The 17,010-nt window shown below is 43.4% G+C and overlaps 1 protein-coding gene and 1 pseudogene across 1 annotated transcript; one reads left to right on the top strand and one right to left on the bottom strand.

Moving 5' to 3' along the window:
• Positions 1-6,605: 6,605 nt before the first annotated feature.
• LOC141988304 (U5 spliceosomal RNA) lies at positions 6,606-6,734 on the bottom strand (annotated as a pseudogene).
• A 2,236-nt stretch (positions 6,735-8,970) lies between these two features.
• On the top strand, positions 8,971-16,432 carry LYSMD3 (LysM domain containing 3; the record flags this gene model as incomplete). Its single annotated transcript, XM_074953779.1, has 3 exons — positions 8,971-9,021; positions 9,306-9,578; positions 12,027-16,432. Coding segments are annotated over 3 exons (990 nt in total), but the record flags the coding sequence as incomplete, so codon positions are not given.
• Between the last annotated feature and the right edge of the window lie 578 nt (positions 16,433-17,010).

Genomic DNA, 17,010 nt, shown 5'->3' with positions numbered 1-17,010 from the left:
CCCCTCCCGCACCTCAACCTCCTCCCCAGGTCAGAACCCGCCCACACACTCAAACTCCCTCCCAGACCCTGCACCCCAATCCCCTGCCCAGAGCCCCCTCCTGCACCAAACTCCCTTCCTGCGCCCACACCCGTCACCCTCCCCTGCACGCCAACACTCCGCACCAGCCTGGTGCTCCCTCCTGCTCCCAAACTCCCTCCCAGACCCTGCATCTGCTCCATTAATACAGTAGAAATGCGCGCCATGACGACTTACCACAATTTGTGGAGTGGCCCCCCTGCTAAAATTATTACCCATCCCTGGTCTAAGCCCTCACAATGGGATGCTAGAGAATCTGCACCCCCAACAGCGTGCCTAGGGACCCTGTGTGACGTTCCCCTGGTGTTATCCGGACCGGTGATCTCCTAGGTCACTCCAATACTTGACTCTGGGAGCCAGTTTTATCCTGCTCTGCTGTGAGAGCCCACACTCCTAGGCTGTTCACGCACAGCCTCTAGCATGTAAGCTGCTCCCAGCTACGTGAGTGAGCACTTTTGGCCAGCCGCTGTTGGATTGTGCGACCGAACGACACTAGTCAATCTCTCTGGTCCCAGACACAACCCTAGGAACCTCCATCTTGCAGTGTCCAGTTATACCCGCTGGACGCTGCAAGCTTATTTGAGTTCATCAATTTAACAAAGAAATTGATACGTACCAGGCTTGTTATCCCAAGAGGAGTCTCTGACACGCTTCAGAACAAACGCACTGCTTCAGGTAGGATAAAAAACAAACAAATTTAACAAACTACAAAAGACAGATTTTAAGTGATTATACGCCAAAGCACAAGAAGTCAGATTTGGTCAAATGAAATAAAAGCAAAGCACATTCTAAGCTGATCTTAACACTTTTGGTGCCATTACAAACTTAGGTGCTTCTCACCCCAGGCTGACTGGCTGCCCTTCAGCCTGGCTCTCCCCTTTGATCAGTGCTTCAGCCGCTTGGTGGTGCTGTCTGCAGATGGAGGTGGGAGAGAGAGAGAGCGAGCATGGCAAGCATCTCTCCCTTTTATCATGTTCTTTCTTCCCTCTTGGCTTTGCCTCCCCATTTCAGAGTCAGGTAAGCATTACCTCATCATAGTCCCAAACTGACCAAGGGAAGGGGAGTGACTCACTCGAGAGCCCAACAGATCCTCTGTTGCTGCCTAGGCCAGTGTCCTTTGTTCCTATGAGGCTGGGCTAGGTGCCCAGCCTCATGCCCATACACGCCCTGATGAAGTGTGCACTGCCCTTCTGCTCCTGGAGAGTTTTGCTTGGGCTTGTTTTAAGCCATGAGGACACATTTTCAGCCTCATAACTATATACATGAAATTACACTTTATAACATTACTATAACAACAATGCTCAGTGCATCATGAACCTTCCGAAGATACCCGACATGACAAACTTTGCATTGCATACCACACAATCATATTAGAAGGATGAACATGGGGGTTCAGGGGGGTTCCCCCAAGATACAGAGCATCACCCTGGAATAGGGCAGAACTCACCATCACAGAACCCCTCAAGCCAGGACATGGTGTTGCAGGAGTTCTTACAATCAGGACTGCTGCTATTTGCCATGCTGATTTTACAGCAGCTTCCAGGTCCCAGTCCTCCAGTCAGGTCACCTTCCAAATTTAGTCCCCTTTCAGTGTAACAAAAGTCCAAAGAACATCTAAACAGTTATTCTGCCCCTTGTGAGCTACATCAGCTTGTCCTCTGGGATTGGTTCTCAGCCCCTTCTAGGCTACCTTTAATTCCTGCCCTGCTCTGTTACAGAGCATTGACTTCCAGGCTGCTTTCCTAAGAGCCCCTCTCACAGTCTACGACTCACTGAAATTCCCTGCTCTTTGCCCCTACTCCTGTTCTCTGCATAGTTCTTCTTTGCTCTTCTAGCTGAGCACTGCCTCCTAGGGCTTTCTCCCTGACAACCCTTTATTAGCAAGGTCTGACTGCCTTCCTTCCCAGGAGACTTCAGAAGCTTCCTTCAGGGACCTCCCTGTTTCTTGCAAACACTATCTCTAGGGCCTCCCATAGCACCTAACCAGCTTACTGTAGTTCCTCTTCCCTTCTCTCAGACTCAGTCCTTTTAATACAGCCCAGGTGTTCATCAGGCTAACACCTGACCCCATTTATTCCATCCACCCCTCAGGCTGGGAAGCAGCTAATTATCACAAAGGTGGTGCTAATTAAATAGGGCAGACTAGCCCAAGATCTCCCAGTCCTGTAACAGGGCAAGTGCTCTGCAACTGTGGGGCCTATTTCCGTTCCTCCCTGGTCTCATGCATATGGGCAGAGTTCCTCTGGGCAGTGTCCGCTGGCTCCTTAGACAACTTTGAGGAGCAGTGGGCGCTCTCCGGGGTTCTCTACTCGGTGTCCCCCTCTGGATCCCTAGTTTTGAACCTGTGACCTTCACTACTGACTCAGTTATTCCTTAGTTGTTCCTGGGTCCAGTGGTCCCGCCCACAAGGCTGGATTTCCAATAAGGCAGGTGTTCTGCAACAGTGGGGCCTATTTCCTCTCCTCCCTGGTCTCACGCATCCAGGCAGAGTTCCTCTGGGTGGCATCTGCTGGCTCCCTAGACAGCTTTGAGGAGCAGTGGGCACTCTCCAGGGTTCTCTGCTCGGTATCCCCAGTCTTGAACCTGTGACTTGCACTCCTAACCCTGTTATTTATTAGTTGTCCCACATATTCAGTTGCTTCCCAGGTCCAGTGGTCCCTCCCACAAGGCTGGGGGAAGGACCTTCAGATGCAGGTGGGCTTGTGCAGGTTGTCCTGTGACAGATGCTACCACAGGGATGTTGAGTCCCCTCACAGCACTCTGCCAGCAGGGGGAGCCCTGGAAATCTTAGGACCCAATAATTCCCTTCTGTATAAAAATCTTCACTTCCCATGTAGAAAAGGGGGAGGTGGTGAGGTAGCTATATGTATGGCAGTGTTTCCCACTTCCCTGAGATCCTGCCAAAGGCTCTCTTTAGGTCTGGGGATCTGGTGGGAGAGCATGTGCTGAGCAAGCCTGGGAAGAAATGGAAAGCAGAGGAAAGATTTGTCTTATGCCACACTGAGTCCCCCAGAAATGTATTACAGACCCAAGCTGTATTATGTTTTTGCAGCCTTCCTCCCTTTAAGTCCTGTAAGAAGACATTGGCTGGACAGCTTGGTTCCACTGGAGCTCTCCTACCAGGGACTTCACATTGCTGCATTTGCCTCCTCTAACTCCCTTAAATGACAGGTTTCAGAGTAGCAGCCATGTTAGTCTGTATTCGCAAAAAGAAAAGGTACCCTGCTGGTAATAGCTCATCTTAAGTGATCACTCTCCTTACAGTGTGTATGATAACACCCATTTTTTCATGTTCTGTGTGTATATAAATCTCCTCACTGTATTTTCCACTGAATGCATCCGATGAAGTGAGCTGTGTAGCTCACGAAAGCTTATGCTCAAATAAATTGGTTAGTCTCTAAGGTGCCACAAGTACTCCTTTTCTTTTTTCCCTTAAATGGTAATCCCAAGTGTGGAGCAGAGGGAGATGCACCACTCTAAGATTGCCTCTGGGTGTACATATCTGAGTGAATCTCTTAATTACCCGTATTCTAACATGCCCTTTCATCCAGGGGATTATAATATGTATTTAGATGCCTAACTTTAACCATCAAAGTTGAAATCTTGGCCTATGTCTTTAACTATAAAATGCTAGTAATTTACAATATAGTAGGGGAAAGTAACATGCATGTATTGTCAGAAAGACAAGATGTGATTATTTACTGAGGATGACTCAGAAAAGGTATCAGCTTTCCCCCATCTCAATTCCTTACCTCCTTTCCTTCTTGAATCCTTTCTTATAATACTTCTATTGTTCCCAGTGGGACTGTATTTCCTTGCTTCTTCTCTGTTCAAGCAATGTTGGACACAACATGTCCAAAGGAAAGGGTGGAGAGCCTGCTGCAGTTGCACTTGGAATGCCATGTAGTGATTAACACTGACCTTGTTGCTCGTTGAGTATGCGCTATTAGGATATGCAAAGTAACTTACAGAGGGATGGAGAAAGGCGGTTTTCCCATTAGCATTCATAGTAGCTGTGCAGCTACCATCCTGCTCATCAAGTTGGGAAATTATCCTTTTGTATATTGATGGGAAAATGTCACTAGTTACAAATGGTTACAGACAGGGGTGTAGTGGGGTCAAAGCAAACTCCAGTACTTTTTTTTTCCGAGGGAAAGTGCTGCTTCGGCAGTTCTCTTTCACGCTGATGGTGCACCGCTAGATAAAAGAAATGATGGAATTCCCTGCCCTGACCTTCCTTGTACCCCACCACCCAAAGACTAAAGAAAAATGTGCCATTTTCAACACAATATGCCATCAGTAGTTTATGCTGGAATAATCATCAAACTCAGCTGTAGGTGTTACTGAGTATGAAATGTGCCCTCTCAAGGTCCACCCACTACTCTGACCAATCTTATAAAACAATCTTTCAGCAACATGAATGGAATCTGAATTGCCAGTTTCCCAGCTACCGACAATGACAGTTGTTTCATTTCTATTGCTGAAAGCTTCCTTTTTAAAGACGAGTCGGTGTTTCAGACATTCCTTGCCAAGAGTCCAGTGACACTTCTTAATAGCTGAAATTCCCACTCCCTTGTTACTACTATTTTCTGTCACCTGGAGATACCATAAGAAAATCTTGGTTTGTAGATAATTAACCCAATATTGTCAGCTTGCATAAAACTTCCTACATGGTCTATTAATGTAGTTGGAGGAGGATTGAACCTTCCCACAATTTGCTGTTGCTTGTATTACAGAAGAGCATATTGAGGCAGATACAAGTTCATTTAGGTAACTGACTAGCAATTGAAACTGGTGCATGAAAGCTGCTTATACACAGAGGGACTTCAACGGAGCTATGATAGCTTACACCAGTTAGAGATCTGGTCCATAACAAGAAATAGCTCTTAGCCAAATCATTAGATTAGTTGTTTTAAGTATTGGGAAGATGCTACCAAATACACTTTGCAAGGAAGAAAAAGGACTGTGGGGAAACATAACTGTTAGGCTCCCTAAGTTCATTTAAGAAATTCCCCTGGTTGCACAAGGGCTTATAGTAGTTTAAAGATGGCTCTGGGTAGCTAGAGCTATGTTACACCTAATGCTGAGATGAAGATGCCCATAAATTAGCTTATTTTGATCACTCCCAATTTTGTACCGGACATGCACAATTTTCCATTAACACTGCTAGCAGATGAGCTCTGCAGTGTGCCACTATGCTTGCTTTAAAATGGTGCAGAATCACTCCTGCACGGCCTGTGCCCTTCCTTGGGCCCAATACATATTTAACTCCTATCATATACTTCTGCAGTGCACCTGAGAATACAGCCCACTATGTTTATGTTCTTTTACATGATATCTCTCTTCCTTGGTACTGCACCTTAATTGCTCTGGATAGAAAATCTCCTTTGATGCTTGCAACTTCTGATTTTCTTATTGGCATCATTTCCCTTAAGAGTTTCTAAATGGATTACGATTACTATAGAGTATCCAGAATTTTGTGTGAGCCATCCCCACTTTCCTGAGACAATTTCACATCCTTCAAGCAATGCTTCCAGGAAAAATCTATTGTCAAAACATCATTACATTGTTGTGATTTACATATCACACTGCATCACAACCTTATTTTACAATGTTACCACATTGCAATGTATTTTATTTATATTTAAATTAAGATACTATACCAGGTTCTAGATGACCTAATACATCATTAGTGTCTAATAAAATAATGAAAATGACCATTTTAACAGGAACTCTGCTAACCGCCACCTACAAAACCTCCTTTCCCACCCATAACTGGGACCGTCAGCTCTCTCTAAAAACTCTAGCAAACAGTCATGATGTTGTGTCACAATGGTATTATGCATTGAAGTTTATTCTGCAAGGCAAATTCCAAAAAGGTAGCAACTCTAATTTGTGGACATGTTCAAGGAAAGAACAGTAACAGGCAATACATTATTTTTGTTTTGTGTATCAACAGACTAACGCCGACAAAGCCACTTGTTAAGCTGGGTCTAACCTCCTATGTTACACTCAAAACACTGACCACATGTTGCCAACTCTTGCAATTGTATTATGAGACTCAAATGTTTTTCTTAAAAACCTGCACCTGAAGTCATGTGACTACTTAAGAATTTCACCTTTCTTTGGAAATTTCTAGCCCTCCTGACTTTGTCGCAAAGAAAAGCTTGAAAATGTGAACCTTAGGCTTAAAGGCTCAAAATGAGAAGACAAATCAAAAGTTATTTTGTTGTTATCCAAAATGTGTTATTTTTTAAAATCTCATGATTCTTTCTTCAGAATTTTTGAACACTTGTGGTTGGCAACATTTGACTGGTTTAACGTGTACCTCCACTGTCTGGCCCAACCCTAATCTTGCCAACTGTTGTGATTTGTACACCACAATTTTGGCCCCTGCTGAAGGCACTTCAGTGATCTAGACCAGAAGCTCCTACCTTGGTGTCATTTGGGAACGTGGTCAGTCTAGCCTTCCCCACTTTTCTGCTTCCTAGGAAAAAGCAGCCAACCAGAGCTAATGCAAGACCTGGGCAGAGCTTTCTCTCTCTAAAAAAAATTGGGTAGAAACTAGTAACTGTTTCTCTCCACGGAATTCTTTAGTAAAAGGAGAAAGATTTATACAGCGGAGGAGTTTTTGGGTAGGCGAGAGGGCAAAGGAAGCAGCGGACACCATTTTTACAAGAGAGGAAGAGGGAGCTGAAATATTTCCTAACAAATTTATTTGAGCATAAGCTTTCATGAGCTACAGCTCACTTCATCGGATGCATACAGTGGAAAATACAGTGGGGAGATTTATATACACAGAGAACATGAAACAATGGGTGTTACCATACACACTGTAACAAGAGTGATCAGGAAAGGTGAGCTATTACCAGCAGTAGAGCAGGGGGGTGGGGGAGCCTTTTGTAGTGATAATCAAGGTGGGCCATTTCCAGCAGTTGACAAGAACATGTGAAGAACAGTAGGGGGGGGGGGGAAGAAACGTGGGGAAATAGTTTTACTTTGTGTAATGACCCATCCACTCCCAGTCTCTATTCAAGCCTAAGTTAATTGTATCCAGTTTGCAAATTAATTCCAATTCAGCAGTCTCTCATTGGAGTCTGTTTTTGAAGTTTTTTTGTTGAAGAATTGCCAGATTTGGTCTGTAATTACAGATTTGGTCTGTAATCAAGTGACCAAAGAGAGTGAAGTGTTCTCTGACTGGTTTTTGAATGTTATAATTCTTGACGTCTGATTTGTGTCCATTTATTCTTTTATGTAGAGACTGTCCAGTTTGGCCAATGTACATGGCAGAGGGGCATTGCTGGCACATGATGGCATATATCACATTGGTAGATGTGCAGGTGAACGAGCCTCTGATAGTGTAGCTCCAGAAGTTACCTACTACAGGACAGGCCCAACAAAGAAAATAGCAGAACGCCACTAGCCATCACCTTCAGCCCCCAACTAAAACCTCTCCAATGCATCATCAAGGATCTACAACCTATCCTGAAGGACGATCCATCACTCTCACAGATCTTGGGAGACAGGCCAATCCTTGCTTATAGACAGCCCCCCAACCTGAAGCAAATACTCACCAGCAACCACACACCACACAACAGAACCACTAACCCAGGAACCTATCCTTGCAACAAAGCCCGTTGCCAACTGTGTCCACATATCTATTCAGAGGACACCATCATAGGGCCTAATCACATCAGCCACACCATCAGAGGCTCGTTCACATCTACCCATGTGATATATGCCATCATGTGCCTCGCACATTCTTGTCAACTGCTGGAAATTGCCCACCTTGATTATCACTACAAAAGGTCCTCCCCCCGCTCTCCTGCTGGTAATAGCTCACCTTACCTGATCTCTCTTGTTACAGTGTGTATGGTAACACCCATTGTTTCATGTTCTCTGTGTATATAAATCTCTCCACTGTATTTTCCAGTGCGTGCATCCAATGAAGTGGGCTGTAGCTCACAAAAGTTTATGCTCAAATAAATCTGTTAGTCTCTAAGGTGCCACAAGTACTCCCGTTCTTTTTGCAGATACAGACTAACATGGCTGCTACTCTGAAACCTGAAATATATCCAATAGCTCAGGGAGGCTTTATTCCCCTTTTCTCACCTGTAATAAACTGGTTGGCCGGCTCGATGCCCTCCATTTTCACCCCTGCAATCCAGGTCTGGGAAAGGGGAGAAGAGCCCCAGGATCTGCCTCCCATTTCAGACCCGGAAGGGGATCTGGAGAAGCACTAGAACTGCAGAAGGAGTCGGAGAGCAGTGAGGGCCAAACACGTCACTGAGCGGCGTTGTACAACTCCCGGCTGGGCAGACCTGGGGCACCAGGTCTGGGGCACTCATTCAAATTGTTCAGGGCCGGGTTCAGGGTGGAGACTCCGCCCCACCCAGCAGCATTTTATAGCGTGGGCACAACTCTGCAGTTTGATCTCGGGTCCAAGCAGCGTGCCTGCTTTGGGGCCAAAATCACCCACCCCGACTGGTGTCCCTTGCAAACCCCCGGGATCCTGGGGCCAGTCTCGTGATCTTTAGACGCTCGGAGCGGGCACCGCTGCCAGGCGCCCTGCCCCAGCGCTTGGCTAGGGGAACCCAGGCACCCCGCCCCCTCGGCCGGGTCGGCCCCCGGGGACACGCCTGTTCCATAGCCCTGGCCCCGGTGGCGGCTGCGCTTGGTGTACGGCCCTCGGCACCGTGTCTATAGGGGGCGGGCCGCAGCGAACAGCTCCCGCGGCCCAGAGAACAGTCGACCGCCGTTCTACAGCGTCCCTTACTCAATGCGCATGCGCGGAAGGCTTCTTTAAGCGCGCGCGGGGGCGGGACCGGGGGCGGGGTCGCTTTGCGGACGTGGCGGCTGCTACGGGCCGCCCTGCGCGGAAGGAACCGGTGAGCGGCGGCCGCCCGCCGCCATTGCCATGAAGAGTTCCTGGGGGAGCGGCAGGTAGGTGCTGCCTCGCCCTGGCCCTGCTCCTCCCCGCGGAGAGGGACCGGCACGGCCGCCCTGAGCCCCACGACCCCTGGCATCGGCGGCGGTGGGGGGACCAGGTACCAGCCCGCCGCGGCAGAGCCTCCGCCCGTCCCCAGTGTAACGCCACATGTGCAGCGCCGTGCGCAGGCCTCGGCTGCTGATTGGGCGCCGGGAACCAGCGCAGCGGGTGGGCGAGGGGCGCTGGGCGCGGTTGAAGGCTTTGCCCCGGGTGGCAGGTGTTTCTCTGTTGTCGTTAGAGGCTTCCCGAGAGAATGGCCGGGAGGAACCAGCCCCCGGCCGGAGCCCTGCCCGCCGCGGGCGGTAGCCGCGCCTACCCGTTTGGAAACGGCCTCCAGGCGGACGGCGAGGCGCAGGAGGAGGACGGGGAGGTGTCCGAGCTGCGCCCAAGAGGGAGGGAGAAGGTGCGACAAAGCACCTCGCGAGACCGTCTGGATGATATTGTGCTACTAACGAAGGACATCCAGGAAGGCGAGACGTTAAACGCGATAGCGCTGCAGTATTGTTGCTCGGTAAGTCTCGTGTACAGAGCGGTTCCCAACGCGGTTTGTCATTTTGCCCACGAGCCGCTCAGGCCCAGCGGGACGCGTAGAGTGTTCCCTACAGAAACTACACAACAGGAATGCTAAGATGCATGAGTATTTAAGCCCCCCGAAAGCAAGAAATACCCAAGCTAAGGCTGACAAGGTGGGCGAGGTAATATCTTTATCGGACAACTTCTGTTGGTGAGAGAGACAAGCTTTTGAGCCATACAGAGCTCCTCTTTGGACCTGGAAAAGGTACTCGGAGTGAATGACTAAAATGCTACAAAATATTAGTATATGCCTTACGATATAGCAAAAGGCTTTAATGTTTTAAACTATTGGCTTGGCTATAATCTTGAATGTATGTACAGTAGCACCTTTCATCCAAATAGAACCTAGAATGACTAAAAACTTTACTGTGTGTAAAATATGCTGACACTGCACATCTCTGAACTGTAGCTCCCTCTGGGTTACTATATGATAACTCTTCAACAGCACATAAGACTACAACAAAAGGACTTAATGTTGTAAGGCGTGTATTGTCGTCACATTTTCATTCCAAATCTTCATACCACATTTTACAGATTTTATTCTTGAAAGCATTTCCCGGATGTTATGCATTTTGGGAAAAAGTGTGGTGTGTCTGACAGAGAATGTGCGGCTGCATCTGAAGTCTGTACGACAGTGCATAGCCACAAGTGGGCAGACTTGTAATAGAGCAGCCTGCATGGAGATGTTTCTTGATTTGGATGCCTGACAGTATAACAGCAGTGCTCACTAAAAGTTTTCCTATGGTACTTTAATTTTTTAGAAAGAAAAATAAAGAGAAAATAAGTAACTTTGCTCTCCAGGACTCTGAAATTCTGAAGACTAGCCATAGATGGGTATTAGCACATGTAAATAACCTCACTAGGAGCTATTTGGCCAGACACCACTAACCTCCCTCCCTATGCACCTTAGGAGGGCCAAGAGAACACTCTTCTTACATGCGCCTTAGGGTGCTGCCAACTTTGCAACATCTCCAGTTTTAGGATTTTAACTTGCATGAGTAGTGTTTAGCTTCTTGGCACTCTCTGCAGAGCTCTTGCCTCAGCTAAGGTGAACCTTCAGTACATTTCTCACTTTGTAGTTAAACTAGCTGTACATGTGTGGTAGTATAGCCTTCTTGACCAGAGTAGTGAGAAATTTGCACAAAATCTGAGCTACATTTGCTCATGCAGCTTTCAAAAGCTCATAACTTGGTCAATAAAAAACAATTTTCTAGGGAATGCTCAGGGGTGTTCTTATATGTAAACATTCAACTCTCTAGCCATTTTAACTGTAAAGCAATTATAAAAAAACTTGGTGAGTGAAACAGAAGTCTTATTTACTTGTTCTCAAATGTTTTGCTCCTGTTTTCGGGGGTGTGGGATTGGTGGGGAGGGAAGAGAGCCTTTCTGCAGAGACCAAATCTGAGGAACTTTCATCTTGTAAGATGAAAAGTTTAAAAAAGTTAAGTATCTGAACACTTGTTTTAACTGAAATCTATTTTTTTTTAACTACCCCTTTAACCATAGCTCAGTGGTTTGAGCATTGGCCTGCTAAACCCGGGTTTGTGAGTTCAATCCTTGAGGGGGCCACTTAGGGATCTGGGGCAAAAATTGGGGATTGGTCCTGCTTTGAGCAGGGTGTTGGACTAGATGACCTCCTGAGGTCCCTTCCAACCCTGATATTCTATGAACCCATTAAAGTCTATGAACCCATTTTATTTCCTCTCCCTCCCTTCACAAGCTTACTTTTTTGTAGCTGTCTTGGACTATTTTTTGTGAGAGTTAATAAGCGGAGCTCTTAAATCTGTAGGAAACCCTGCCCTTTCTCAAAGAGAGGGGGGGCATAGGAAGACAATGCCCTGAATTATGCCTATTGCTGCACTTGGCAATACAGAGGCAGAGAAGAAAGAACTGTACTAGATGAATTAGGGTGATTTTGTAAAGTAGGAGAACTTCTATCTACCTAGATGTTCTAGAATAACCAAACCACATTTTACAGTAATAGTATGTCTGTTTGCAAAACACTTCATAAACTAATGGTCCTCGTTTCTTTGAAAGGGAGGGAGGAGTATTATTTCCATTTTTATAAATAGTTAACGAGACACAGGCTGTGTGACTTTTTTCCCCCAAGTTCAGAGGGAGTCAAAGGGATTATTTGCATTAGAATACAGTTCCCGCCTTCCAGTCTATACTTCAGTTCTTGTCTGTTTCAAAAATTTTGTTTGTATTTGGAACTTTGATTCCCTGTCTTGCATCAAAATATTTTTGATTGGGTTCCATTTATAAGGTGGGATTTCCCCTTTTAGGGGGTATACACTGTCACTCAGGGAGGCTAGAACTCTTCTTCAGGTTTATTAAACCTGTTCATGTTTAAACTACATTGCTTTATTTATTTATTTTTCTTCAGGTTGCAGACATCAAGAGGATTAATAATCTTATCACTGACCAGGATTTTTTTGCACTGAGATCTATCAAAATTCCAGTGAAGAAGTTCAGTTTATTGACTGAAACTCATTGCTCTCCAAAAGGCAAGCAAGTTTCAAGATCCTTATCTTCTACTCAGTTTTCCCCAGAATTCCAAGAAACATCACCAACTTCTGATTCATTTTCCTGTAATGAGACTGTTGGCAACTTCTTGAAAGAAGTGGATCGCGATATAGAACAAATAGTAAAGTGTAACGATACAAAAAGAGAGAATCTTAATGAAGTTGTTTCTGCCTTATCTGCACAGCAGATATGCTTTGAACCTGATGCTAAAACCAAAAAGCGGAAAGATCCCTATTATGGAGCAGACTGGGGCATAGGATGGTGGACAGCAGTGGTGATAATGTTGGTGATTGGTATTATAACTCCAGTTTTTTATCTCTTATATTATGAGGTTTTAGTGAAAGTGGATGTTAGTCACCATTCTACAATGGAATCTGCCCACTCACTAGTCACAGCACCATCACAACAAAAACAAATTGAAAATGGAATAAATCCAGCCAACATCATGAATGTTGAGAGTGAGGAAGAGCTTCAGCATTATAATGGAAAGTCCCAGGAGACTGTTGTTCATAGACACATAACATAACTTTCAGACGAAGAGAGAAACAGAGAATGCAAAATGCATCTGGAGTGCAAAGAATAGATATGACTGATGTATACATTCCTTCTTTTGGGGCAGTATTAAAGTACAAGGATGCTTTGCTTCCTTTATTTAAATAGTTGTGGGAACCTGCCACATTTACATAGGAGATAATCCTTCTGTGGGTCATTTAAACGGTCAAGCATGTTGACAGATGACATTACCAGGTTTAATGTGAGATTGTCATGGTATAAATATGTATGTAAACAGGTGTTTTTTGAAAGGCTTTGCACTTTTTTCTATTTAAATATAACCTGGTTTTGGTTTGTTTTGTTTTTAATTAACAATTGCTGTTAAGGTGCAGTTCTGACAAACATGAGATAAATGAGTACAATTGACTGTAATTTGCTATCTGAAAGCATCTGCTTCAGCATGTTTAATTTAAAATAAATATGGTTTCATGCTTTATTTATAATATATTTAATGGTACATGCTAGAGAGGCTATCTTAATATCCCAGTGTATCGCTGTCAACTGAAGAGATTTACTTCCCGCTTCATAATATATACCACTGAATACATATTTAGTGTATGGCTGGTGTAAATTCTGTGTGTAAAACCTTTTCCATATATAAAGTTCAAACCACTTTTTTCCTTAGATCAGCGTGAGACTTCCTGAAAGGAAAATGAGTATGTTGGGCTGAGAGCTACTGTTGACTAACTAGAAAGATATACTACATTCAGTTTCGTAGACTGATAGAGCACTGCTTATGTTGAACCTTTTTTTTTTTTTTGCACTATGACTACTGCCTTACGTTCAAGTGGTGAGATTGCAAAGACATTTCATAGAAGGTGGTGAGCTTTTCACCATCAGTGCACAACCAAGCAGTTCATTAAATTCCTCCTTTTTGAGTATAAGCAAATTTACTTTACTGAAGTAAGGCCCAGTGTTCAGGCTGGGTCTCATTTTCTGCCTGCGCTCCAGTCAATAGACTCATAAGCACTCTTTTTAAATGTACTTCAGAAGCTTGCTTGAGGTCACTTTGTGTATAAGTAGGCTATGCTCTGATGCCTAAACACAATCCAGTTGTTGAGACAGAAGTCTTTGTCCTGTGTAGTAATTAGCTGCTTAAACTTGAAGAACTAGAAATTGGCTAAATAACATGTCGTTTTCTGTTCAACTACTTGTATGGCAAAACAATCCAAGGGGATTGGCATTTCCTTCAATGACTCCTTACCTTTTTTGTATTATTAAGGAAATGTCACTCTCCTAGTTACATCTTACAGTGCAAAAAACTGGTTTTCCTCAGTTGAAACAGCTGGTGGTTTCAGGTGTCTGAGTGGACGAATATGGTAGTCTGTAGGAGGGCTTCAGACGCACCAATCTTTTCTGACTCACTCCCACAACACTTCAGAGGGAAACCCTGTGGCATCTAGCAGAGAAATGTGGCCTGCAGTGAGGGTGCAGCTACTGGCAGTGCCTTACTGCACCCATGATCCTTGTCAGCCATTCTTGTGCTCTTAAATTTCTTCCCCTGAAGAAGGCTGGTCCCTGCATTTAGCAGTCACCTACATTTTTCCTAAGAAAGTTACAGCTAGAGAAGAGGGAAATGAGTTTGAACTTACTAATTTTTCTTTTAAAGAGGAAAGGGGAGGTATTCCTTTATGGAGATTTATTAAAAATTGAATTAAGATAGTGCGTAAACTTGCACTAAATCCCATCATATTTGCTCCCTGAAGCAAGGTTCTCACTGTTACCCTCCACTCATAATTATTTCACCATATGAATAAATGGATAGACTTTGGGAGCAAAAGAGACTTGAGTGAAAAATACTTCCCTTCAATGTTATGTTTTATATTTAAACAGCATCTTGACCAAGTGTACAGTATAAATAAGTGATTCTGAGAAATGGACATATTTTTAAGAGATGCAGTACTTACAAACACTTTTTCTCATGTTTGAGAAATCTGATGTCTTACAGATTTTAAGGAGGGCAAATAGAGCCTCTTGTTAAATGAGGCAAACATGGTTCACTGACTGTTTTTATTTAGAAATTATAAAACTTGAGAAAACAAAAATTGCATTTTAAGGCTCCAGTGGTCTAAAATTTGATGGTAGGTGGAAGTACACTTTGATCCAGTGAATTTTTATTTTGGGGCTATTTTGAATTGTTAAAGTGGCAGCTCTCAGAAGAATTTGATCATGCAAAATTTCTTCCAGAGAGGACCAAACTAGCTATACAAGTAGGAATTATTTAACATTTGTTTTAGAAATAGTTACAAAAACTCTTGTTACAAACATAATAGCAGCTTTGCTTCTATGGTCAAAACATTAAACAGCTAGTTGTAGTTTAGAAACAGTTGAGATTGCTTTAATCTAGGATTTCAACATTACTTTTAAGGTACCTTAATAGAAATCATATCTATGTAGGATCTGGAACTCTTTAAGCATAGAATACAATTCTGTGCTCTGAACAAACTTAGGCTTGCTTTTTCTGCTTGCCTTAACTAGCCTCTTGTCTACTATGTCAATGATTAGTTTTGGAACTACAAAATGTTAATTCTTTATAATGTCAGAGATTGGTCTTTTCATCACAATAAAAGGCCCAAAAGAATTAACAAGCTGAACAACGTGAAACCAGCTTGTTTGGGATTTTCAAAAGATACATTGCATACTAGTTATTTTCTGTAAGTGTGACTCATTGCATACACACGTGAGCAGCCAAAAGAAAATACTAAAATATTAAAATTTTGGTAATAAATTATAAGGGTCAGATTTGGTCATACCTTGAATTAGAATCTGAAAGGGTTCTATACTGTTAAAATACAAGTAAAGAGACGTTACTACTTATGTTGCTCTGTGGCATTGTATACTGAGAGCCTTTGTTTATCTACATCTCACATAAAACATCCCACAAGTTTGAGTTAAGGTCTGAGAAGACTTGTGGCTTATTGTCAATGAGTTCTTCCTTTTATATAAAAAAAAAAAAAAAAGCGTGCTGCAGCAGAGGTATAAACCTTACCTTGTAAAGTTGGTTTTGAAAAAATACTTAAGAAAAAACTTCTTGTTTTGAGCAACATTCAGTTGGCTTATATAACAGCATTTTTAAGACCAGAAAGTTAATTTTATCAGAGTTTGACACAGGTTTCCCTTGAATATGGGACTTCTGTTAGTATTAAAGGGAGTTGCCTGCATTAATTTCAGTTTGCTTCTCTGTGGGTGGTGGTGTTCTGTTGCAATTGTACTATGTTTTCCAAACTACTATGGCAGATACTGCAGTATCAACTGTAGCAGTGAATATCTGGTTGCTCTTTGTGATATAGATTCACACTTAATAGTTAGAAGTGAAGTGGTAAAGCCAGACTCCTGTCAAAGCTGTTTTAACAGGGAAGTTGAAATTGGGGAAAAAATTTATTACACAGTGAATTCAAGTGAAAAATCATGCTTTAGATTAAATACAAAACATTGTTTGCTCAGGAAGTCAATTTTTAATCTAAGTGCATATTGCACTGTTGGCACATATGTAGATGCTTTATTTAAATCTGATATATTTTGGAGTACACTACCACAAATGGTCTTTGTATAACAAAGTATTTTATACAGGACAAAATGTAATTAGATGTGAAATAATGCAGTGCTGAAGATGTAAGCCTCTTATTAAACCTTTTGTTCCTTTTACTTGCTTCATAGTTTTGGGAGAGCTCTGAGCATTCTAATAAAATATTTTTGTCTGCAGCGAAACGTGAACTTGACAGTATGTTCTTGTCCCTGCATCTACTTTCCTGAGGAAGTTGCACACTTGTCTCTCAGGCTGATATTGGTTAGCCTATGTACAACCTCAAACTAAACTCCTTAGGCTGGTGAATATCTCTGTTTATATATTGTGTAGAATATTTACATCTAATATGTATTATGACATTACAGTATGGTTATTCACCTCCTATTGCAGGGGTTCTCAAATTGGGGGTCGGGACCCCTCAGAGTGTCTCAAGGTTATTACATAGTGGGTTGCGAGGTGTCAGCCTCCACCCCAAATCCAGCTTTTCATCCAGCATTTATAATGGTGTTAAATATAAATTAAAAACCCTTTTTAAATATAAGGGGGTTTGCACTCAGAGGCTTGCTATTGGAAAGGGGTCACCAGTACAAAAGTTTAAGAATCACTGCCCTATGAGTAGACTCTCAATTTCAGATAAATGACTACCCTTGACCTAGTTTGGATGTTCTAAAAACCATTAGCTTCATGAGGTGAGTGAAGCAGTTTTAAAAAACAAGCCCAAGAAAAGTAACCCAGTTATTAGTGAAGCTAATTTTCAGATGCCAAC

Source organism: Natator depressus, chromosome 5, assembly GCF_965152275.1.
Source record: "Natator depressus isolate rNatDep1 chromosome 5, rNatDep2.hap1, whole genome shotgun sequence".
Classification (NCBI taxonomy): Eukaryota; Metazoa; Chordata; order Testudines; family Cheloniidae; genus Natator; species Natator depressus.
Note: the sequence above shows the minus strand (reverse complement) of the source record. Positions and strands in the feature narration are given on the sequence as shown.